Source organism: Dromiciops gliroides, chromosome 1 (assembly GCF_019393635.1).
Source record: "Dromiciops gliroides isolate mDroGli1 chromosome 1, mDroGli1.pri, whole genome shotgun sequence".
Lineage (NCBI taxonomy): Eukaryota > Metazoa > Chordata > Mammalia > Microbiotheria > Microbiotheriidae > Dromiciops > Dromiciops gliroides.
The window spans coordinates 384,888,251-384,915,241 of NC_057861.1; the positions used below are offsets into that span (position 1 = coordinate 384,888,251).

General features: G+C 36.9%; 1 protein-coding gene across 1 annotated transcript in view; it reads right to left on the reverse strand.

The window, feature by feature from the left end:
• Nucleotides 1–26,991, reverse strand: part of PIGN (phosphatidylinositol glycan anchor biosynthesis class N) — a 207,271-nt gene that overhangs the window by 61,722 nt on the left and 118,558 nt on the right. Inside the window, exons 16-20 of the mRNA XM_043979114.1 lie at nt 24,678–24,817; nt 20,893–20,992; nt 20,700–20,792; nt 19,532–19,623; nt 13,558–13,666 (exon numbers count right to left, since the gene is read on the reverse strand). Of these exons, the coding sequence (XP_043835049.1) occupies nt 13,558–13,666; nt 19,532–19,623; nt 20,700–20,792; nt 20,893–20,992; nt 24,678–24,817 (534 nt within the window). The remainder of the gene's footprint in view (nt 1–13,557; nt 13,667–19,531; nt 19,624–20,699; nt 20,793–20,892; nt 20,993–24,677; nt 24,818–26,991) is intronic.

A 26,991-nucleotide genomic window follows, 5' to 3' on the forward strand; every position in this document is an offset into this window, starting at 1 on the left:
GGTAATGAGGGTTAAGTGACTTGCCCAGGGTCACACAGCTAGTAAGTGTCAAGTGTCTAAAGTCATATTTGAACTCAGGTCCTCCTGAAACCAAGGCTGATGCTTTATCCACTGTACCACCTAGCTGCTCCCGGGATGTTTATCTTGGAGAAGAGAAGATTAGTAAGGTGGGGGTGGGGTGGGGGAGGAGAGGATAGCATGATATCTCTTTCCAAGTATTTGAAGGACTCTCATGTGGAAAAGAGGTTAGGTGGCCACAGAGGGCAACTCTAAGAACAATGGATTGCAAATGTAACGATTGGAATGACGCCACCTGCTGGATACTTACTGTAGAAGAGTTCTTGGCGGGAGGAAGTGACGCAGACTAGTGGGAGGAGGAAGGAAGAGACTGGCGCTGACTCTGGGGCTTTTTCCTGGGGACGCTGGCGGAGAAGGGAGCTAGAAATGCGCTCTCCCTTTAATAGATAGGAATCTAGGCCTTTCTCTCTCTTTACCAAATTCTTATTCTCCTTAATAAATGCTTAAAAGTCTAACTCTTGCTAAAGATTATAATTTATTGGCGACCACTCATTAGATATTTTAGACAGACTAGCTAGAATTTTAGCCCTTAACACAAAAAAGCAAAGTTTGATAAAAAAAGAAAAAACTTCCTAACAAGTAGAGCTATCTAAAAGTGTAATGAGCTACTTCAGGAGGTACTAAGGTGCTTTTCCTTGGAGGTCTTCAGCTTAAGACTGGAAGATCCCATTGTAGAGGACATTCTTCAGATACAGGCTGGACCAGGAGGCCTCTGAGGTCCCTTCTAACACTGAGATTCTGTAAGAAGAGAAAAAAAGGGAAAAAAAGAAAACACCGCCCCTCCCCCCAAACTCAGCCCACTGAAATAACCCCCAACCCTCCCAATGGACAATAGCAACTGGACGTGGAAGAAAGGGACATGTCCCTGATGAAATCTACTGTGTCATAGTTTGCATCCACTTCTCCTTTGCACTTCTTACACATCTTGTATTAAGATTGTTTGTGTGCCTATCATTGAAGTAATGAAGTTAGGGTGAGAGTCATATTTAATCGTTGTATTTCATGTAGTGTCTGTCTAGTTCAGAGCACTCACAGGAAACATACAAATGCATAGTGATCTGTGATTTTGAGAGCTCCTTCCAACAAACGGCTGGCTGCATTGCAGATCACAAATCTTTGACTTAATAGATATGAATATTCCAGTACAATAAACATTTATTAAGTTCTCTACAATGCCCTGGCCAACAGGAACACAAACACAAAGGGAAAAGCAGCTCCTGACCTAAAGGAGCTTATAGTCAATTGGAACATAATTCTGAACAGAATGCTTATGAGAGCAAGAGGAAGATGTGACCTCAATGACAAGATCATGCTGCTGCCTTTCTCATTGTGAAAACCTAATAAATTGTTGTGGAAGTTCTTAAGTATTTATATTTGGCTAGGCTGCATGTGAGAGGCAGCTAGATGGCTTAGTATATAATGCACTGGGCCTGGAGTCAGGAAAACTGGAATTCAAATTTAGTCTCAGACGTGCACTAGCTGTGTGACCCTGGGCAAGTCACTTAACCTGTTTGTCTTAATCCACTGAAGAAGAAAATGGCAAACCACTCCAGTCCCTTTGCCAAGAAAACTTCATACAGATCACTAAGTCAGACATGGCTAAACAACTGAACAACAACAAGACTGCAAGTGCTGAGTCTTCCAGATCTCTGCTTCATAATGCTTGCCTCATCCTGGTAGATCTTTTTCCTACTGTTCAATTCTGATGGATCCTCTTTCTCAGGTTAAAAAAAAAAATTAGCTATAACAACTTTAAGCTCTCAACTTTACTTTCAGTATTTCCAAATTTCCTTCTCTTATCCTAATTAATTACTCTTTTATAGGAGCAGGCAGTGTATTTTCTGGAGCTGTCTCTATTTAGTGATGGCTGCATGGCCCCAAAAGCCCCAGAGATGAACCCAGAACACAAATGTAAGAGGGAAACAGAATCACAGAACTTCAAAGTCAGAAGGAACTTCAGAGTCAGGCCATCTAGCTGAAGCCAGATCTGACTAGAAACCTCATCGACAACATTCCAGACAGGTGGTCAGTCGATGTTTGCTCAAACCTCCCTCTTGTGAGGGAGAACACAATATGTCTTGAGAGAGGCTATTTCACTTTGGGATAGTTTTTGATTTTAGGAAATCTTTCTTTATATTGAAGTGAAGCGTTTTCCTGAATTGCTTTGAATTCTGTGCTCTGGGAACAAGCAGAAAAAGCTTCCACTTCTTGGTGTTTCAAATAATAGAAGACAGTTATCACAATCTTCTCTTCGCCATGCAAAATATCCTCAGGTCCTCTAACTAACACTTGAATAGCATCAGCTTAAGTCCCTTCCCTATCTTGACCTCCTTCCTCCAGAGAAACTTCAGTTTATCAACACACTACCTAAAACTTTGCACCTGGAAATGAAGACAACACTAGATAAGAGCTTCTTAAACTGGGGGTTTAAGTCACGACTCCATATGGGGTTACAAAAAAAATTTGGTAATAGTAAAAGATCATGTATACCTGTTTTATATGGCTATATACCTGAGGTCACATAAAATTTTCTTGGACAAAAAGGGATCATAAGTGGAAAAAGTTGAAGAAGTTGAAAAAAGCAATGGCTGATCAGTACAGAGTACAGCAAGAAGAGTAACTCTCTTAGTCTGAACAGTCTTCTCAAACACAGTCTAATAATATGTTAGCTTTGGGCGGGGAGAATAAGCTTTTATATAGTATCCACTATGTGCTAGTCACTATGCTAATTGCTTTTTACAAATATCTCATTTGATCCTCACAACAAGTCTATGAGGTAACTGCTATTATTATCCCCATTTGACAGTTGAGGAAACTGAGACAAACAATGACTTGCCCAGGGTCATACAGTCTCTGAGACTGGATCTGAACTCAGGACTTCCTGACTTTAGGCCCAGTTCTGTAACAACTACATATCATAGCTGCATCACACCACTGATATATAGGGAGTACCAATTCAACTATAACCCCTCTTCAGATCTATTTTGGATGAATTGCTATCTGGTCATATTCCCTCTATCTTTTACTTTGCAAAGCTAATTTTTAAAAAACTCAAGTGTAAAATTGTACATTTGTCCCTATTAAATTTCATCTTATTAGACTTAGCCCCAACAAGCATGTTGTTTATCTCTCCCACCTTTATTTTATCTGTATACTTTATCAGCATGCCATTTATGGTTCTTTATACAAGTCACTGATAAAAAACATTAAACACCACAAAATTATGCACAGATCCTTCGTCTTTCTACTTGAGACCTCCTTCCAAACTGACACTGACACATTATTAACTAATCTTTTGGTCCAGCCATTCTCTATCAGTTCCTGTTGCATCTAGTAGTCCAATCATCTGGAACATACTTTTCCCATTTTGTCCACAAAGGAAATCTATAAAATGAGAGGAATGGACATGAGGACCTCAAAGATTCCTTCCATCTTAAAATCTATGATTCTTATGTCCATCACAATCTGAAACTCCTTTATCTTCCTTGCACACAATCTAGTTAAATGTGAATATTCTCTATACCCAAAACACTATCCCACTCCAGAGCCCTTGCTAACAACGTCCCCAATGACATTAATGTAAACCCCTCCCCAACTTTTCACCTACCAAATAGTGGTACTCATCTTTTCAATTTTACCTCAGAGGCTACATCATCATCAAATAATAATAACATCAAGCATTTATATAGTACTTACTATGTGCCAGACACTGTGCTAAGCATTGCACAATTATTATTTTATTTGATCCCCACAACAACCCTGGGAGGTAAATATTATTATTATCTCCATTTTATAATTGAGGAAACTGAGACCAAAAAAAGGTGAAATCACACAGAGAGTGTGCCACACACTGGGTGAAGGGTTACACAGAAAGTAACATCTTTCCAGAAACCTTTCTTAATCCTCTAAACTGCTTTTTTTCTTAGAACTCACATGGTGCTTGATTTTCTATCAGGAATAGGAAATTACTAATTACGTCCCAAGGCAATGCATTCAACTTTTGGACTGATCTAATTCTTTTCTTTTTTCTCTATACAGAACAGAAATCTGCTTTCTCTCTAATCTCCATCCATGGCTGTCATGTTGTATGGGTCTTTTGTGGAGTAGTCTCTAAAACTCTAGCTGTGAAGAAAATGCTAACTTTTAACACATCAGGCCTAGTTATTTAACACCATTAGAGGAGAGAAGAGGTTATTTTTGTCTTAAGGAAGGCAGTAATGATTGTAAGGACAGAGACAAACCCTGTTTGATTCTAGCAGTAGCCCTGAGGTAACTGACAGATTAACTGTGCCAATAATATATCTACTTACACAATTAATTTAAATTATCATAAAGAAATTGAAGTATGCATACTGCTTTATTTAATATACCAAAGGAAAAAAAAAGATTCCCCAAATCCATAAATCTCTATCCATGAACTGCTTCTTTGCTTCTATATATAGGAGATAACTAGATAACTAGATATGAACAAGGAAACTATGCACTAAGACACCAACCCTAACATCTACTGTCATATTAGCATACTATCAGCTCCTGGGAACTAGCCTCAGAACCAGGAACATTTGGGTCCCACCTACCTCTTAGGCGTCCTGGGAATGTAATTTAACTTCTCAGGATCCTAGGCAGTTCTCTAAAATTCTAAGGTGAAGAGAAGATGAGAACTCATATTAAGAGGGAGTGTATTTAATCTGTGGAGTTCCTTATAACAATAAAATTCTAGGTCCAATTCCTATCAGTTCCTAGGGACCATAATGAACTCAGGCTTTGGGGTGAGCCAACCCCCAAATACCTTAGCATATGTTCTTCCTTCACATTATGGCTATTCCTCTTTCACACTCTGTAACCTAGTTCATAGATATTTATGCAAAACAATTTTCACACCAGCAAGAAATTTCAGAAGCTAGTGGGGAAAAAAGCAGCTGGCGGTTGTTGCTATGGTAGCAAAGGTAAGATTTATTCTGTCTTCAATTCTTTCTTCTTGAGGTGGGCACTGAAAGGGGAGACAGGTGTTTAGTGAAAGCAGGAAAAGCAGGGTTTGGAAGAAGTAAGTGAATAGCTGGTAACCCAGGGAGGCAGGTCCAGAAATCACTGAAGCAAGGAGAGGGCATGAATCGAGTTGGGGAGGAGAGGCAGTAAGAAAAAGGGGTGGGGAACAAAAGCCATAGTTTTTAGTATAATATAAAAGGACAATGAAATTATGCAGTATGAAGTATTACACTGAATATAAAAGTGTAATTAGAGACAGTATCAATTAGAGACAGTATCAAAGTGTCATCACACAGCTTGGGGAGACCATGCTGCACAACAAACATTCGACAGTGCAAATGAAAATTTCCTGAGTCCTGAGGGTTTCCAGTACATACATGTAAAAGTATACATAAAGGCTTCTATATGCACACACACAAAAAGTAGGTATGCACAATTATATATGGTATCTTAATCCTATAAACTCTATCTCTCTCTATATCTTAATTCTATAAACACAGAGAGGTAGCATATGGCATAGTGGGTAGGGAAACTGAGCTGGAGGCAGTAGGACCTGGGTTCAAATTCTGCTTCAGATACTTGATTAAACTCAGACAAGTCATTTAAACACTGTGCCACAGTTTCATCATTTGCTAAATGGATTGGACTGATGGCCTCCAAGGTCCCTGCTACTTTAAATCTATCATCCTATGAGCTATAATGTTTTTCAACATTTTATGACAATTGTAAATTCACAAGTTTGCCTTAACCCACATGTAAATTGATGCATGCTAGTCAGCCATGTGGCAAAGTGAATAGAGTGCTGGGCCTAGAGTCAGGAAGACTTATTTTCCTAAGTTCAAATCTGAAGTCCACTTCAATACCTTAACCAAGAAAATTCCAAATGGGGTCACAAAGAGTTGGACACAGCTGAAAAATGGCTGAACAACAACAAAGTCACACAATAATGATAAAACCCATGGGCACAGTAAGCTCAAGTTGTGGCATGAAAATTATTATTATTAAATGGTGCTCCTCTACTCTGTCAACAGGTATTTCCCTTTCTCTACTACCAACATCACAAAACCTAGTGGGGATGCCGGTGGTTCCACCTGCTTTCATAGTATATTTACTGGGTTCTTATCTCCAGTAGATACTTCTTTTCTATACCTCTATGAGACTGGAGATTTATTCAACATTTTGGAAACTGTCACAGCTATCTGTTCAACATAGCTAGGATGATCCAGTCTTGGAGGAGAGAAAAGAATAGGAGCTTACTCCTACCCCACTCTCCTCACCTATCTCCATGACCTGCTGACCTCTCCTCCAAAATGGAACTTAGGTTCTGACCCTTATACCAACTCTGGACTCTGGTTGGTCAGCATTCATCTCATCTTTCCTGTTCTCTCAGGCTTTCCACCCCACCCCCACCCCCCATGCACCTTATCCCATGGATGCTGGTCTACAAGTACTGTAACAAGGATTGTATGGCTATAGATGGGGATGAAAGGAAATGAAAGGGCAGAATAAATGTTTATTGACTGACTGACTAAAACCTACAGGATAAGAGAGACAGTGGAAAACTATGACATGCAGTACTACTATACCAAGAGTAAAACTATCATAAGAGACAGAAGCAAGTATCACTATACTTCTTGGGGAGAAGAAATATGCAGAACTATAAATTAATATTTCCTGAATCCTGAGGGCTTACTTTGCATTAGAAGCATAGCATCTCACAAAAAATGGACACAAAAGCATGATATATAGCCTATGATATGACAGTGATGGAGGACTTTAAATATCCCAACATTTGTTAGAATTCTCTCTGCCTAAAGAAGAGCAGCTGATTGATTCATTCCTGACTCACTTTAATGATAGCTTCATTCTGCCAAAAGAGGAGGCAGTGATAAAGGGAATGGGGAACTCTTCTTCTGCACTGGATTTTGACCAACATGAAGGTATTTGTTTCTGAAATTACATATTACAGGAATCTAAGGAGAAATTGACCATTCTCTCTTGGAAATCATTCTAGAGGAAGAGAGAAACAAAACAATTCAACATGCATGCTAGATTTTGAGAGAACAGATTTGAAAGAGTTTAGAAAAAGAGGTAGACTGGAAGGACTTACATGAACTGATGCTGACTGAGATGAGCAGAACCAGGAGAACATTATACACAGTATTAACAACATTGTATGTTGATAACTGTGAAAGACTTGACTCTTCTCAGAAATACAATGGTCCAATATAGTTCCAAAGGACTCATGATGGAAAATCCTCTCCAAATACAGGAAAAAAGAACTGTGGGATCTAGATGCAGATGGCACCATACTATTTCTACTTTTTTGAGGTTTTTCCCTTTTGCTCTGATTCTTCTTTCACAGCATGACTAATGCAGAAATATATTTAATGTGATTGTACACATATAACCTATATCAAATTGCTTGCTGTCTTGGGGAGGGGGGAGGGAGGGAGAAAAATTTGAAATAGAAATCTTATAAAAACAAATGTTGAAAACTATCTCTACATGTAACTAGAAAATAATAAAATACTTTTATGATAAAAAGAAAAAGAGGTAGAATCCTTAAAAAATTTCAGCCTAAGAGTGATATGAAGTACTCAAGACTATAAAATTCTAACAATACAAATTTAAACAAATTCAATAAGTGTGAAAAGAAAAGCTGTTTGTCTAAAGAAACTAATCAAGAAACTTATCAAGAAACTTATATTCCAAAAGACATGCATAGAAGATGGAGCCACAAGTTGGTAACTACGAATAAATAAAAAAGAGGGACATGATCCTATAAAACAGAAGTGTCCAACATCCAGCAGATTAAAATGTAATTCAGAAACATTTAATAAGGTAAATTAAAAAAAAACAATGAAACTCAGTTAATGTTACATTTTAAAACTAAGTCAATATGCAGCTACAGGGATTCTCATATATGGAGTAGTAGACCTTGTTTCTATTTGTGTTTGACATTACCAGTGTAAACTATTAAAGTTCAAAATACGTCAGTCAAGGGTGGTAATGAATGCAAAAGACAACAATGGGTTTTCTTTAGCTCTACTGGGGATGAAAAGAAAATCAAAGAAGGATCACAGTCAAGTGTAGATGAGATAATACAGTTCAATAAGGAAACTATTATTATTGTTATTATTATTATTATTATTTTGCCTTCTGTGTGCAAAAGACCAGGAATGGAAAGGAAAAAATGAACAGTGACCACTCTCCTGAAGCTTGCAGTGTACTGGAAGATACAACATATAAATAGATAAATAAATATGAGATAATTTAAAGTGTAAGAGAGCACTGACAACTGCAGGAAGTAGGAGGAACATCTTCAAAGAGGTTGCACCTGAGGAAGGTACCTTAGGAATCAATGGATTCTAAGAAGTGGGGGTGAGAAGGGATTACACTATGGCAGACAGTTATGCAAAAGTATGAAGGCAGCAGACAGGATGCCTTCATGTTTGGGGCACAGCAAGTGGAACCACTCCCAGGCCCTTTATCTAGTTAAGACTCCCTTAAAATTGGCTGCTATGGATAATGAAAGAGTTCTGAGGGGAAACATGTATCATCTCCTTATATTACAACATAAGACGTTTATCCTCGTTTAGTTTCTTATAATTTGCTCATTTCAATTTTTGTGTTCCTTTTGACTACTGTATTTGCACTTCAAAGTTTCTATCCAACTCTGGTCATTTCATGAGGAAAGCTGAAACATTCTCTTTCACTACAATGCCATATTAACCCCCCCACCCCCCCTCCCCCGCGTAGAATTGATTATACTCAGTATTCTGGGTAAGTTATTGTTGGTTGTAGGCCTAGATCTTTTGCCTTCTAGAATATTATATTTCCAGCTTTCTGCTCTTTTATAGTGGTGGCTTCTAAATAATGTATGATACTTACTGGGTCCTCAGTACTTGAATTCTTTCTGGAGCCTTATGGTATTTTTTTTTTTAACTTACTTAGAAACTCTGGATTTTGGTGACAAAATTCCTGGGAGTTTTCATTTTGACACTTCTTTTCAGAAGGTGAAAAGTGGATTCTTTCTACTTCCAGATCACCCTCTGGTTTGAAAACATCTGGGCAGTTCTATGATTTCTTGAAACACATCTGGGTATTTTTTTTTTTTAATCATAGCTTTGAGGTAGGCTGGTGATTTTAAGCTCTCTCTCCTCAATCTGTTTTCTAGGTTGACTGTTTTTGCTATGAGATACCACACACACACACACACACACACACACACACACACACACACACACACACACACACACACATTTTTTTTTCAAAATTGACTTTGTTTTAATGTTTCTTATTGTCACATGTAGTCAGTAGCTTTGACTAGGTCCATTTTAATTTGGGGGTAGTTTGTTGCATGGGAAAGGTTTTGTACTTGTCTATGTTCCAAGGTGCTAATTCCCTTTCTAATTCTTTCTTTTATAGATTTTATTTGGCTTCTACTTTTTTTACCCTCTAATGCTCTCAATTTATTTGTAAAACCATTTTTAACTCTTATAGGTTTCCTTTTCGTCTAGGATTCCTGGCCTAGTTAATTCTACTGCTGGCTTCAGAGTGGGCTAGAAGCTGGATCTGAGAGACTGCTCCACTCCTGGGGTCCAAGCCACACAGATGCTGTGTACTTTTGAGCTTTTTACTTGGTTACTTGGGCCCAGGGCCCAAGACTGCTCTTCATTCTCACCCCTGGCTGCAGGTCTTCTGCTCATTCCATCCTGGATCTGTGATCTGGAACTGGGCAACAGGTGACAGAACCAGGTGGCACCTGTTCTAACACCGCACACGAGTCTTTGTCCCTTTGTGCTGGATTTGGGACCTCTTCTTATACAGCATCTCGCTGCACTGGCATTCTTTATGTGGCCATTCCTGGCTAGAAACACCCCTCCCCAGCGTCCGCAGATCTCTGTCTCCTTCATGCTGACCTGAACTTGAAAAATGACTCACTCTAATTTTTTTCTTGCATTTCCTGGTGTGCTTTCTAGATCCATTTGGAATGAATTGTAGGAAGAAGTTCAGCTTTAATTCTTCCTGCCATCTTGGCTCTGTCTCAGGCTGGTTTAGGAGTATCTTTGAAGGGAGACAATAATTGCTAAGATTCAGGATGGCTTCATCTGAATGGGTCATGCCTGGCTAAATTCCTTTGCTTTTTAACAGGGTAAGTAGAAGAGGGGAATAAGATAAGTACAATATGCCTATAATTCAGTAAGGCACATTGCAAAACCCTTCATGCTATTCTTGTGGACAAGATGGTATGAATTAAGTGATGGTATAATTTGGTAGATTCAGAACTGTTTGAATGAACAGACTGAAAGACTTGTCCTCTGTAGGGGAAGACCTCTACAATCTGTGCCTGTCCCTAGGTTGTTTACATTTTTATCACTGACAAGAATCAAGTTATACATAGTTTGCTTATGAAATTTGCAGATTGCTAACATTTTCCCCTCACTTTGGTTTATTTTCTAAGTTTAAAAAAATTCTTCATGTATAGTATCTCATTTGAGGTTTACAACTACCCCATGAGGTAAGTTGTGCACATGCTATTATACCCATCTTTTTTTTAATCATAAAAGTATTTTATTATTTCCAGTTACATGTAAAGATAGTTTTCAACATTTGTTTCCATAAGATTTTTAGTTCCAAATATTTTCTCCTTCCTTCCCTTCCCTCCTCCTTCCCCCAGACAGAAAGCCATCTGATACAGGCTATATATGTACAATCACATTAAACATATTTCTGCGTTAGTTATGTTGTGAAAGAAGAATCAGAAAAACCTCAATAAAGGAAAAAAACAATCAAAAAGTAGAAACAGTATGGTTCAATCTACATTCAGAATCCATAGTTCTTTTTTTTGGATGTGGAGAAAGAACATTTTCCATCATGAGTTCTTTGGAATTGTCTTGGATCATTGCTGAGAAGAACCAAGTCTATCACATTTGATCATCATACGATGTTGCTGTTACTGTGTACAATGGTCTTCTAGTTTTGCTCACTTCACTCAGCAGCAGTCCACTTAAGTATTTCCAGGTTTTTCTAAAATCTGCCTGCTCATCATTTCTTACAGCACAATAGTATTGCATTACATTCATATACCACAACTTGTTCAGTCATTCCCCAATTGATGGACATTCCCTCAATTTCCAATTCTTTGCCACCACAAAGATAGCTGCTTTAAATATTTTGTACATGTGGTTCCTTTCCCCTTTTCTATGATCTCTTTGGGATACAGATCTAGTAGTGGTATTACTGTGTCAAAGGATATGCACAGTCTCATAGCCCTTTGGGGATCAGATTGCTAACATTTTAGCTAACATAGTTAACATTTTAGATGCCAGAGGGATCCAAAAAACATTTAAAGCAGCACAACATGATATAAAGAGCACTGGGGTTAAAGGACCTTGGTTCAAATACCAGCTTTGTTACCATAGTCAAGTCATGCAAACGTTTTGGGCCTCAGTTTCTTCATCTGTAAAATGACTAATGTAAAATGATTCATAATGTCTCTTCCAGTCCTAATTCCTATTAAATTAATTAGGTGACATTTAATAGTGATAAATTTGAAATTCTGCATTTGGTTTCAAAGAATCAACTAAAGATAGAGTAGAAATGGTTAAACAATAGCTTGTATGACAGAGTCTGGTGGTTTTAATGCAATCTTAGGCTCAGGTGACCAGGATGAAACCATGCCAGACAGGGATTAGCTGAAGATATTGGAGAAGAGAAGAATAAGGAGAGGGAAGGGATGGAGGGAATGAGCATTTCTATAGCACCTACAATGTGACAGATGGGCAGCGAGGTGGGACAGTGGTTAGACTGCCAGGCCTGGAGTCAGGAATACTCATCTTCCTGAGTTCAAATCTGGCCTCAGACACTTACTAGCTGTGTGACTCTGGGTAACTCACGTAACTCTGTAAAGTGAGCTAAAGAAGGACATGGCAAATCACTCCAGTATCTTTGCCAAGAAAACCTCAAACAGGGTTATGGAGAAAAGCAACTGCACAACAACAACAAGTGCCAGACACAGAGCTAAGTCAGAGGAGCTCTCTTCACTGAATATTCACAGAACTGTCCTGTGGAAGAGAGGCTGTGCTTGCTCTGCTTGTTTCCTGAGAACAGAACTAAGAGTCATAGCTAGAAGTTAGAGAAAGGCAGATTCAGGATGGGGACAAAAATTCCCTACAGAGCATCTCCAGGGGGCAGAGCCTGCCTGGGGAGGCGCTGGGTCTTCCTACAGGGGTGATCTTGAGCTGAAGCCCGGATGGTCACTCTGTGATAATCTGAAGGGATGGCTATTCAGGTCACCTCTGGGGTCCTTTTCAACCCAAGTTCTGTGAATTCAGACCCCTTGTTTCTTTTATCTCATAATGATATTTTTAGTCCTCTTTCCCTATTTCTTACCAGTATACTAATCATAGTGGATGGTAAATTTAAAAGAATCAAAAAGAAAAAAATTGGATCTCAAAATTATCCAGGTTGGTTGAGTTGAAAAAATTTATTGCATAATTTTCCATTTTTACCTCCCTTTTTGCTATGCAGACACAGAAAAAATAATAAAACCTTGTGTAAGCAGTGAAAGTTATAACATTGATTTTTTTCCCAACTCACTTTTTCAGAAAGTCAGTTCAATAGAAATAAGAAAGATAAAAGATCAGATCTAGAGCTAGAAAGGATATCATATGCCAACTAGTAAAACTCCATCATTTTACAGATAAGGGAATTGAGGCCCAGGGCAGTTAAATGAATTGCCCAATGTCACACTGGTAATAAGCAAGACCTCTGAATTCAGAGTGAATGTTCTTTTCAATGAATAAAGTCAATTTTATTACATTTGTAATTCTTTTAAAAGTCTGAGATAAATGTTCAAATGTAGAAAATGTTAGCGTTTCCTTGTAGCGTTTTATATATCTCTCAAGTTTCTATCATGTTACTTTGCAAAAACAAACAAAAAATAGATTAAAAAGAACCCAGACCACAATAGATTTATCATTTAAATAGGCAGTATAACTGTCCAAGAATGAAAAGTGAAAATCCATTAATGAGTGAATAAAACTTCCTGTGAAATTATCATGGAGATAAGTTTAAATTTCTTAAAGATAGGAATGCATTTCTCACACTCTGGTTTCTTATCTCCTAGGCCAATTCTTTCATATGCTGTAGTAAGTGCTCAGTAAGCATGTTTGGCCGGACTGAATTGTAAATTTGTACAGTGCCTAATCTTAATTCCCCAGTATTTACCAGCATGGTTGGAGAGCACCCATGAGCACAAAGGCAAAACCAAGAGCATTTTCACAGGTTAGCAACTGGATGACTTTATACTCACAGCATTTTTATCTGACTTTGATCCCTTTCTGACTTGGGGATCTTTGAGAAATTCAGCAGAATGGAATACAGAATCACATCATTTCAAACACAATTTAGTTTTAAATCTTCTTTGAATAATTCTTACATATTAAACTTCTGTAATTATCAATCACATTGAGGTTCAGAACTTACCTGACACAGATGTACTGGCAGGTCTTCAAAAGAGTATTTACTTTTGCTTTTCCAGAGATATACAAAGGATGACAAGGAGATCAAAAAAATGAGCAAACCTGCTCCTGTTCTGTGAAAAGTTAAAAAAAGAAAAAGTTCTTCCTTTTAAATCCTTCTATGAGTGTTTCTAAGATATTTCAGAGCACCATCTATGTACGAGATAAGGAAATTCCCTGCACCTTAGATCATGAACCATTCATCGTATGTCATAATCAAAGAGCTAACCATAAAAAAATACCTATGTCTCCCAATTGACATCTTGTGAACAGATAGAGGCAAATAAGAGAATTAGCTGTGATTTCATTAGAGTGGGTTTATCATATCACAGTAACCTTTTTCAGGACTTGAAATTCACCTATAACTTAGTAGATAAATTCTAGAGCAGCATATGAGTCATACAGAGATTGTTACTCGCTCAGGGTTATTATGAATCATAAATATCAGAGCTAGGATTTGAATCAAGTCCTCCTGGCTCATGGGATCATAGATTTTAGAGCTGGAAGAGACCTCAGAAGTCATTTGGTCTAACCCCATTCAATGAGGAACTAAGTGACTTTCCCAAGGAGCAGGTAGCAGTTCTTCTGATTCCAGATCCAGCTTTCTGGATCATCCCAGGTCCAGAATTCTATCTGTTATACTTCTCTATTTCTTGGGATAGATTTTTTTAAAGAACAAACATTTTTAGACACCCAGATAAAATCAATATTTTAATTTTTTAGGTCTTGGTTGGATTTATTTTTAAAATGTGATTTCTTTATTGATACTCCTCCTATAAACCAATTTCCTCAAGTGTATAATGGCAAACACACACACACACACACACACACACAAACACTCCTAGTAAGATCACTGAAGGCAGGAGTAATTTTGACTTTTTCTCTAGTGTCTAGTATGGTGACTTACACATAAAAGATTACTGGACTTTGGATCCAAGTTCTATTTATTATCTCTGTTATTTCAGGCAAGTCATCTCACCACTGAGGGGCCTGAGTTTTCTCATTGACAAAATGAGGTAGTTGGACTATGTGGCCTCTGAGGTGACTTCTGGCTTTTGATCTCTCATCTGATGGGGGAAAAAATAGAAACACCTAGGGTTCTCCATTTAAACACTTATTAAATAAGATCATTAAAATATAGATTTAGAGGTGGAATAGACTCTAGAGGTCATCTAATCTGACTACCTCACTTCACAGATGAGAAAGCTGAGGCCCAGAGTAGTCGAATGAATTGCCCATGCATCACGTAGGCACTGAGTAAAAGACCTGGGATTTGAACCGCAGTCCTCTCTCGGCCTGTTATGTGCAAATCACCAAACTGGGCTCTGAGGATCCCCCCAAAAAGGCAAAATAATCTCTGTTTCCAGGAGCTTATATTCCGGTGCATGAATGCATGTATGATTATTTATTATGGATACAATGCTGGGCCTGGAGTCAGAAACATTTGAGTTCAAATTTGCTCCCAGAAACTTACTAGCCCTGTGACCCTGGGAAAGTCACATGACCTCTCTTTGCTTCAGTTTCTTTATCTGTAATATGGGGGTCCTAGAGCACCTACTTCCCAGGGTTGGTATGAGGATGAAATGAGATTATAACTGTTAAGCACTTAACAGAGTTGCTGGCATATAGAAAGTGTTACATAAATGTAAGCTATTATTATTATTTACACAATTTAGTAAATATAAGATAAGTGGTTAGGGAAGGCTCAACAGAAGAGGTGATATGAGCACCAGGATAAAATATAAAATCCTTTGTATGGCATCCAAAACCCTTTATTAGCACAGCCACTCCCATCTCACCTTTCCAATCTCCTTACGTCTGACTTCCCCACACACCCACACACCCCAACATAACCCACCAGCTAGTGATACTGGCCTCCTTGCTGTTACTTGCATTAGATGCCCCATCTTCTGACTGTTATTTTCACTGACTGGCTTCTAAGCCTGGCATTCTCTTTCTCTGCATTTTCACCTCCATGCTTCTTCAAGACTCAACTCAAATCCCACCTTCTGCAAGAAGCTCTCCCCAGTATGCCTTTCATTTGTCTCCAATATTTCCTTTCCCTATTATTTGCATGTCATCTCCCTCTTTAGACAGTGAGCTCCTCAAGAGGAGGGAATGATATTTGCTTTTCTTTGTATTCTTTATAGTGTGGCACATGAGAGACACTTAATAAATGCAGTCAATTATATTGATTGGCTGACCTGACTAACTGGCTGATCGTAAGGACAATTTGGCCTCAATTTATCTTTCCAGCCATACCTCATTATCCCCATCCACATACTAACTCCAACCAAACCAGATCACTAGCTACCCCTTGATTACACTTTTCCCATCCCTGTCCCTTTGCTTAAGCACTTCCTGAAGCCTGGAATTCCTCCCCATTCTCCCAGTTCTGCTTGCTGGACTCTTCTTATCCTTCCAAGTCCAGACCAAAAGAGACCACTTCCTCCACAAAGGATACTCTGATTCTCAAGCCAGGAGTTATGTCTGCCTTCTCAACTTCTGCTTGTACCTCTCAGGTTCTTATATTCTTTTTCTTTAATAATATAATTAAGTTGGGTATTGGGGCAGTTTCTTTGTTTATTATTGTATTTACTATAGGGGCTACTACAACGTTCTACACAGAGAAAGAACTTGTTAAATGTTTTCTGAATTACATGTGAAGAGTAATCTGTATGGAAAAACTTAGTATAGGTCAAAGAGTAGTCACATCAGCGATAAATTAACTGAAAAGAACATAAGGAAAAATGGAATTGGAAATTTTCAAAAGTCATTTGTTCATTAGTATTTCTGGGAAATTTTTTAAAAAAGCAAACAGTGATGTGTAGTTAACTAATCTAGATAGAGATAAGAATTCTAAATTATTTAGACTTCCCTGGGACAGAAATAGTAGATTGTAATCTCCTTGAGGTCAGGGATCATCTACTGCCTTTTTCTGAATCCCAGTGCCTAACACACGGCCTGGCACAAAGTAGGCACTTAACAAATGTTTATTCAATTTATTAGGGGAGATGTTAGATTCTTTGGTTTGGGGGTCTTTAATTACAATAGCCCTAAATAGTTGGGTTTTTTTTTCTTCAAGCAATCACAGTTGAGTGACTTGCCCAGGATCACACAGCTAGTAAGTGTCTGAGGCAGCATTTTTTCCTGACTTCAGGGCCCTTCTTCCATCCACTACACCACTTAGCTGCCCTGCCCTAAATACTTTTCACATTAATTTGCCTTTGTGGTCTTACAAATAACAGACACTGGCTAAGAAGGTTGAAAGGAAGTGCATGGAAAACTGATCATAACATAGGTGATAACATCCTAATGCTTCAAAATGAAGAACTGGTCCACTATTGCTACTTGAAAACAAATAAATAGGCACCTTGCCGAAGAACTCAGCAATCAGAATACAGAGCCAGTAAAGTTTCAAATAAATATTGCAGTCCTTTTGTCAAAATGAATTTTTCATGTGCTAGTCATAATTTTTGTTTATACCTCCTACTTCTGACAATATTAAACAGGAAGGAGAGCTCTTTTTAGCCTTTAGATAGAATTTCTTCTCACTTGAGAATGTTACATCCTGCAGAAGTATTTTTGTACTATTTAAGCAGAATTGGCAGGTAGGGAGGGAACCTATGTGAGGAAAGCAGAAGGGATTCAAAAAATGTGACAGTGAGAATGAAACACCAGAAAGAGGTAATAAAGGGACCTGAGTGAAAATAAAACTTGTTAATAGCTAAAAAATGGGACAAGGTAGAGGAATGGCCAGATAATTAATATGTTCCTTCATTTCTGTCTCAAATTTTCACATTTCTTGAAATTAATGGATGATATGTTTTTTAACATTTTAACAAATGTTTTTAAAACCCCAAAGTAAGATGGTTTAGTTTTTTAATATTTAAATGGATCTCTGACCTCATTTATATGAATGTTCTCACCGTCAATAAAACCAATCCACCCCTTCTCATCCTATGTGTCACTTATCCATGTTCTCCCCTAGAACCTCCACAGCAGATCTCCTGAGGATGCTACAGGCCTTCCCTGAGGTCTTTTGACATCTTCTATATTCCAGGGGAGTACTCAACTGTCAATCTGTTACCCACTGTCCTCGTCCTACTTGACTTGTCTACCTCCTTTTCCAATCTTACATTTCCTGGATGATCTCTTTTTTGACACTTCCTGGGCACAGGTTATCTTCAGAAACACACTGCAGCATACTTGTGCCCACCATCTATCTTTGTACTGCACCACAACCTGTCATCCACAATTTTGATTCCTCAGACACTATGGTATTCCAATATTTGCAAACAAAAAACATTACAAAGAGAACACCAGAGCTAAAAATATGGGGTTTTGTATCTTCTTGGTAATGTTAAAAGTGATACGCGATTTCCCAAATGCAATCTGGGTTATATTATTCCTCTTAGTCAATTCTGGGGCTAGGTCATTGCCTATAAATACTCTTGAGATTATATATATGGCTCTGTTAGCCTTCATGGCAAGCTTTCTGCAAACTTGTTTTTTCCTCTACTGATCTTACTGTTTTATGAGACAGTGCTACTAGTAATGTTCTGCCATACTCCAATGCAGTGTTTTATAAGTAAGTTTGTATTCTAAACTGGTTTTGCCCTTGGCTGCCACATTTTTCTCTCAGAGATTAAATATATGTTGGTAAAAGTGGTTTCTGGGCTTTTTTTCCCTACTCAGTTTTCCAACTGCTTTATATCACTTAAATTTCAGTAGGAAAGAGTAATAATTAAGGTAAATAGTTTTGCCTTTTTTCCATTTCCTTTTAAAAATATAATGCTTTATTTGAATAGGTCAGGGTGACACTGTTGCAAGTGTGTATACAAAGATATCTGCTCATCTTTATCCTTCCTTCTAATTTAGTATTGATTTTGACATTTGCTATAACTGGATGATGATCTGACAAGTCAAGCACCATTGTTTTAAGTTTCAAGAATTTAGTTGTACCTTTTTCTGTACTATTGGATTTTCTAATGTGAGATACTTCCTGTTTCCTAAACCATATACAACAGGAATAATAATCCTGTCCATTTCTGTTAAGGTTATTACAATTTTGAATACACACACATATAAAACACCATAAAAATGCCATCTGCTATATGTTTATATTTCTTTTGCAAAGATTCCTTGAATTAAAAAGGACAAAGAATCACTTGGGGGTCAGATACATGCTACAAATTCAGCATTTGTATACAACATTCAGAAAAAAAATGAGGAATGAGAGTGATTACATAGATGAATGAGAAAATATAAAAGGAAATAAGAATTACTGAATTCAGCTTCCCTTCTGTCCTGGCCCCAAAGGAAGAAGATCATTAGAGAATAGTTTTAAAGTAAAATTATACTTTAAAACAGCTTTCTATGTCATTGCCTGAATATGGAAAACCATTTTCCAAAGCTACTTATGTTAGAAAAAAAAGAAATATATTTAATTGTGGCATGAGAAATCAATGTTGGAAAGTATTTCTTTACAGTGAAGATGCTTAAATGTAGAAAAGTTATCAGAGGAGTTTTCAGAGATTCATTCAATAGAAATCTTTAGAAAAATAAAGTGAAGAGAATATTTCAATTGAAATAGTTTAAATATAATTCTTAAATCACCTGAAGTGAGAGGGATGGACAAAATTGTTTCTAAAGATCGGCAGATAAACCAGCCCCAACTTAATACATTTAGGACATATCATCTCAGCAAGAAGTAGCTTTTTATTCAGTAACTAAGTAGGGTAATTTAGACAACAGAAAGAGTCAACGGAGCCTCCAAAGTTCAAAACTAATAAGCAATGATTTCTAAAGATTCTGTATAATTCTATAATTTTCAATTTCGGGTAACTTTCCAGGTAATGTAAGACCTAAATTCAGTACTCAGCTCAGAACATTAAAAAAGGAAGAAAATTATATTTTAAAAGAAATATTGCTCTTACACTAGAGTGATATTTGGCTCCCGTCCTAAAACAGGCAATAGAGGAAACACTGCAAGAAGTAAAGAAAAGAGAGTCCATCCTAGCGATGTTATCTGAAACAAAGAAAAAAACCCAACAAATACTTTGGTTGTTTTTTAATAAGCACAGTATAAAAAGTACTAAACAGCAGCATTACTTCTGTCCTTGTTATACTGAAGAACAACATTTTTAGGACACAAAAGTTAAAAGAACTCCAAACTTTAATGCTATTTACACAAACCATTTTGAATACACCTATTTTTAAATAACTGGCCTAACAAAAATAAACAATACTGTATGCTATGCGGAAAATACAAGATGATGTCCTTGAAAACAGCTGGCTAGCACACAAGATAAAAAAGCCAAGAAGGATCAGGTCATATGGGGTTATTAGAATGTCTCTTTATTCTCACTTAGCCTCCAGCACAAGAAATTGCCAAGTAGGGTTGGGAGCCATGAGCATGGTGTACCCTGTCATGTCCTACATGGCCAGAGGAGAGAGTTAGGCTTAGTGTTTAAAAGTATAACCTCTTGAACTGATTTTTTTTTCCAGAAGAAATCAAAGCATTTTCACATTTGTTGCATGTCCACATAAATATTAAAATTGTTGATGACTGTTTCATTTTTCCTCATAATGTCTCTTCAAGGTAGTTTGGAACAGGTACTGATGAGGAAAAACTGAGATATTAAAAATCAAGTAGACAATCAATAATAGAATCTAAGTTTCCTAACTGCCAATATGGTGTATTTCCCATTTTACTATATTACTTTTCTCAGGCGACTCCTCAGTTGTTCTATCATCCAGCCATTTGAGGTTAAAGGAATTTTAAGCAGGTAATTCAAAGAATGACAAGTCAGATATATTTTCAAATTGCTTCAGTCATCACTTAGTTTGCTCATTTTGACACGAAATACTAGAGGAATTAATGGATAACTTGAATGTAGCCTCAGTCCTTTGGTGACAGGCACTATAAAATCCATAAAAGTCAATAAAAGAAACTAGGCTAATAAAGATTAGGTTTCTTAGTTAATATGGAGAAAATGTTCATATTTTCCAGAAAACAGACATCACATTCAGTTTAGGAAACTAGAAAGACAAAATAATTACTCATTTACAAAATGTCAAAATTAATACAGGTTTATACTATACCTTTGCTTGAATCCGGAGTTGTGTGAAAAATGGCCAGCACGCAAATACAATAAGACCGGCGGTAAGCATGTAGCGGTAGAAAAAGCTGAGAACCTAATAAGACATTTTACAAAAGAGACAGGCAAACAGATCATTTGGTATTCAAAATGTATCTTTGAAAACTGGAAAATATAACAATAAGGTATTTACTTACTAATATTTCAATCCCCAGGGCGAAAACTAGTAAAAACACAACTGAATGTTTTCCAGAAAAGGTCAACAATGATGTGATCAGGTCTTGAATAACTTGGAATCTGTTGTAGAAAGTTATGTCAGATATTTAAGTTTTTTTTTTTTTAAATTAGGTCATACATTGAACAGGATGTGAGTCAAAGAGTTAAACTGAGGGTCTCAAAGGCCATACTCATGAGCATAAGCTCTGGCAAGTCCAACTCAGCTGTAATCAAGGCTTCTTGTATGATCTGAAAAATCTATTGTCCAGAAATTAGACCAATTGAGTTTGGAGAGGCTCATCATTAGAAATCTGGTCAGTAGTTATGAAATATTTTGGTATTATAATCCATGAGGAACCATCTGCTACAGTGTAGAGAGGTTATATCAGTAAAAGGCACACTTGATGGAGTGCCTATGGAAATCATTGACCATCTTGAAAGAGAGAAGTATAGAAGAGAATAAACACTATGTCCAAAATTATAAATCAGGTTAAGTTCATGATTCATTGTTCAAATTCTAGGAATAATTCTAATTGAATCTTTCATGAAATGACCTAACCTGAAGCTTTTTGTCAAAACATTAGCTTTGATTATTTTGGAGAATATACTTCATGGTTTTGCAATACAAATTTGATCTCATTTTCAACACTGCTATGTAGTTTCTGGATACTGATAAGATGTGAAATAAAACACAGTGAACGTAGATGTACTGCACAAAACAATGAATGACAAAGTTCTTTGAAATCATCTCACAACTCTAGCTGTATCAATATGATAAACTGATTTCAATTCCCTAGTTAAGAGCTAAATTCAAGTATTACTTTTATACTGAACTAAATATTTTTTGTAAACTAGACAAAGATTTTGCAAAAATATCATGTGAATTCAAATTAGAGTATATTTCTAAAAAAAACCTATAGCTTTAGCCAATTTATTTTGGGAAGGGTGGAGGGTATCCCTTTTTGTGCATTTATTAAGTATGGTCATTACAAAAGGTTACCATCACCCAGTTTTTAAAAGGCCCTCTCTGATATCATTTTTTTTTAAAGTGAGGCAATTGGGGTTAAGTGACTTGTCCAGGGTCACACAGCTAGCTAGTAAGTGTTAAGTGTCTGAGGCCGGATTTGAACTCAGGTACTCCTGACTCCAGGGCCAGTGCTCTATCCACTGCACCACCTAGCTGCCCCCAAAAGGCCCTCTCTGAACAAAGACAAATTGCTAGAGTATCATGTGGGAATGAGCGGCCAGCATCAGTTGATCAGAGAAGATTGGGATTGTCCTTATCACAATGCACAGTCACTTGAGAATGACAAGCAACTCGTCTTGCAAACCATTTAGAAAAGTTTTTATTTGGGGGATGTTATGGTAAATGTTTAATAACTGGTTCTCTCAAAAAAATGCATACATGACACACTTTTAAGTTTAATCTGCATTATCAACATTTTCTCTATCACTTTTTTTAAGTCTAGACAATCAACAGAACAATAAATCAAGTTCTGATTTGTAGTGTTTGCCAGTTTCTGAGGTATAAATGCTTACACTGAAAATTTAACCATGCGTGACTCTATGGAATGCTAAAATTTGGTGTGTTGGTTTTTTTCTACAAAATCTGCCAGCAATATTCCTTTATAGAAGATTAGGTAATTGATTTTACTTATAAGATTTCTATTTTTTTGTGTTGATTTTTTAAAAATACATCTACTTTATTAATCTATATATTGAAAATAAAAGGGAGATGGGGTACATAGAATGCATTAGTCTGAATTTATGACCAAACTTTTTAAGAATCACATAATGTTAGAATTAGAAGGGACCTTGGAGATTGATTGTGTGGACATTTTTATACACAAAGAACCCAAAGTCAAGAGAGAGGAGGCAACTTGTCAGAGTTAATGTAGAAAGTGGGGAGAACAGTCATGACTCAAACCCAGATGTTCTAATCTCAAGTCCAATCCTCTTTGTAATACTTTTCTTGCCTTAATTTTTTAATGACAAAACAAATCAAACAAAATATTTTTGACACATTCAAATTTGTAAACACTAATACTCCATGAAAGAGGTGTCAATTTGGTCTCAAATAGCAGCCTGGGAAGACAGGAGCTTTTCTCCCCTGGGAAGAAAATTGCGTATAACCATGAGGCAAATCATTTAAGTGAAGTAAATAGATGTGCATAACAGAGAATGGAAGGGCCTCTGGGGAAAAGGTTAGGATCACACATTTAGAGATGGAAGCAACACAAATCACCTGCTTCATTTTACAGCTAAGGAAATAGAGACCTGGAAAGATGGGGACCTGTCCACCTCCCACAGGTAGGACACACAGCAAAGGTGAGATTTATGTATCTAAGTGAGAAGGAATCTCACAAAGTATTTCGTCCCCCTGAGGAAGAATCTGTCCTAACATGTGCCGGAAGCTCTGTGTAGGCCACAATGTCAAGTGCTGGGAATTCTGCCCTCATTCTACTGGGGAAATGAAATGTGTGGCACTGACTTCACCGGTCGAATCTCAGGCCATTAAATCTACCTAAACTTTTTTGGAAACCTCTGAAATTTGCTCTCCCAAGGTCTAGTGTATAACTGGTCTCTTTTCCCCCTCTAACCATAAATTCTGAGATGGAATAGGCATTTTTGCTTAAGGTTTTTACCAGTAACCATCCCATCCTTTTGGGAGAGAAGTAGATCCATAATAGAATATCTTGCTGGTTAATTTATACACATTTTGAAGGATGGAATTATCATTAAAGGAAGTCAAAGAAGTATTACCTGCTTTGTTTTTTGGCAGAGAATACTCTGACAGATGTCTGGAAAACCTGACATCCCCCATCACTACTATAACATGCCTCTATGCTAGGCTTGGGTTTTGTTTCCCAAACTCCTTCATCCAGTTCATCTTTCTGTACAATTAGCCTATAGCATAATACAATGACAGATATTTCTTCTTTTTATGTCTCCTTTGATTTCCTTCTCCAAGTCCCTTTTCGTGTTATGATATATTTGTATAGTGATTTGTAAACTTTAAAGGATTACATTAATGCTAGTTGTTATTGTAATCATCATTGTTATAATCATCATTATTCTCATTCTTCTTCTTCTTCAGGAATCAATAAGGTGCTGTTCTAGACCCATAGCACTCAGAAATAGGCCAAGATTCAGAAAAATACTAGAGGTTCTCAGAAGCTTTTTTGTATGCCAAAAAGTATGCGAACCAGCTGGTTATCAGTGCCTAAGGGCAGAATAAATGTATTTTAGCATGCTCTGGTATTCTGTGTACCAGAATACCAAGAGTAAATAACATTTATTAAAGGCCAATAGGTATATTATTTGCATAGGTTTAATACAGTAATTTCATTTGCTTATGTTTTTGTGACAGTCGTTAGAAGAAAGAAAGCATAAAATACCTTTCAAAAGTCTTGGTTTAACATGAAGATAGAATAGGATTTGGGGAAACAGGCAAATACAAGTTGTATGAAAAATGAAAGACAAATACATTCTATGTTTCTAAGATTTAACTTCTATTCTAAAATAGAAACAGGGAAACATCTGTCTAAAAAGGACTCCATGAAAAAGGAAGTCAAGAGAGTAAGGTAAAACAAAGAGTTGATAATTTGAAATCATTTAAAGATATTTATTTCTGTGATGAAAATAGGGCACAGGGATTGAGTGAAGGTAATGTTTTGGGGAGACTCGTGATCATTTAAAAACTCTCAACTTTGAACCACATTGCAGGTGAGCACAGAAAAATAAGACAGCTTCATGTGTTACTTACTCTTTGAGAACTGCATACCATATTGGCACTGGTAACAAACAATATATGTAATAGGTCCAGGGACAGGCTTGAATCAGCAGGAAGAAGGCTATTAGAACTCCAATAACTACAAAACTGCATGGCAGGAGATGGTGGGGTTTCTGGAAAGCAAACACATTTTTAAGCTGTTATAAGCTGAGATCACAATACACTGCTCTTAAGAGAATTTTAGAAGCTGGAGGTAAAATAATACTATCTTCTGAAGTCCTTTTATTGGCCAATGAAGCATTACCACAAGAAATGCAAAATCTAAAAATACTGTAATTTAAGGAATAAACTAAAACCTTCACTTCATGGAATTTTTTTTCTTTAAAGGAAATCCAAGAAAACAGGTGGTGGTTTGTTTTAAGCCAGTATTTTGAATTTGTTTTCCTTGAAAAACAATGTTACAAATTCCAGACTCTTAAGTTAAAGAACACACCCCTTAAGTTTATTGAGTCTTCAATATTTGGGGAAATGATCTCTTTAATATGCCTTTTATATTCTTGAAAAATATAGCAGTACATTTATCTGATTCATCTTGTTAAAATATAATGAATAGTTTTAAAATATAATGGTAATTTCCTTTTTTTAGTAAAAATATCCTAAATCCCTTAACTTCTCTCCATGTTATTGTATAAAACTTTAAAAATAGCTTCTCAAAACCAATATGCTCTGCCAACCACATAATGGTGTCAATACCCTGCACATAAGTTCCAGTGGTAACTTTTCTAATTTTATGTTCTGTTTTCCTATTATTGGAAGGGAATTTCTTAGTTTTCACTTGTGACATCTGGGATTTTTATAAAAGAATTTTCAATTATTTCAATTATTTTTCCAAAATAGCTGGGTTCTTCTCACAGTGCAATCTATGAATTTGTTCTTGTTTAATTAGAATACCTATTTTTGCCTTTATGTACCTTACACTCTATTTGTCATATGCTGGCCCAGTCACCAATATAGCTTCAGTTTCCACTTCTAATTTTAATACCTGCAAAACTAGAGATAGTGTCTCAGGATTGTCTAAACCCTTTATTTAGGAATACTTTGCATATCTTAATTTAGCTCAGCAAATATTTTTGGAGCATCCTCTACATTAAAGTCATTGGGTTTGGCCCAGCAGGGAATACAAAGATGAGAAAGGCATATCCCTACATTCAAGGGTCTGACCAACTCATTGAAAGGCTAAGGCAAGGGGCAGCTAGATGGCGCAGTAGATAGAACACCAGCCCTGGAATCAGGAGGACCTGAGTTCAAATCCGGCCTCAGACACTTAACACTTACTGGCCATGTGACCCTGGGCAAGTCACTTAACCCCAATTGCCTCACACACACACACACACACACACACAAAGAAAGGCTAAGGCAAGTACATGAATATTTCTAATTCTAGTGAGTAAATAATTATCGTATAACTCATTTTTAGGAAAAAAAAACAAAGGAGAGATCCCATTCATTTCTAGGGATTAGGAAAGGCTTCATGGAGTGGGTGACATTTGAGATGGGCCTTGAAAAGTAAATAGGATACAGATGGGCAAAAATTGTGAAGAAACATATTTCAAGTATGAAGAAAAGGCATGGAGGCAGCAGAGTATGTTCATAAAAACAGGTAGTTCATTTTAGAAAGCATATAAGGAATTTGTAGTAGAACTGTTTGAGGTTAGGTTAAAAAAAATCAGTTTAGGCCAGGTTGTGAAAGGCTCTGAATTACAGACTAAGAAGATCAGACTAAATTTGTTTGGCTGTTGGGAGTCAGTGCAGGTTTTTAAGTCTGAAGAATGACAAGATTAGAATTCTATTTTTAGAAAATTATTCAGGTAGAGGAGAACAGTTTACACAATGACCATAGTAATGTAATGGAAAATAACAATGAAAGAATTTAGAACAGTGATCGATGCAGTGACTAATTGTGACTTCAGCAACATGACAAGGATACAGACCTCCAGCTTCTTGGCAGAGAAGTGACAGACAATAGGAATGGAATGATGCATACAATTTCATATTCAGCTAATGTCTTGATTACTTTCACTTGACTGTACTTATGTATTAAATGGAAGACTTTTTGTGAGGGGAGAGTGGAATTACTGGGAAGTATCAGTGGTATAAGAAAAGAAAAGTATCTACAGAACATTAAAAAAAAAGATTATTCAGGCAGCAGTGTGTAGGATGTGGTGGTGTGTTACTCAGCAGGTTAAGACATTTGAGCTGAAAATGTTTTCTAAACGTTATTCTTTATCAACACCCTCATATTGTAGAACAATTATCAATTCCATTTTCTAGACTGGGAAGCAGAGCT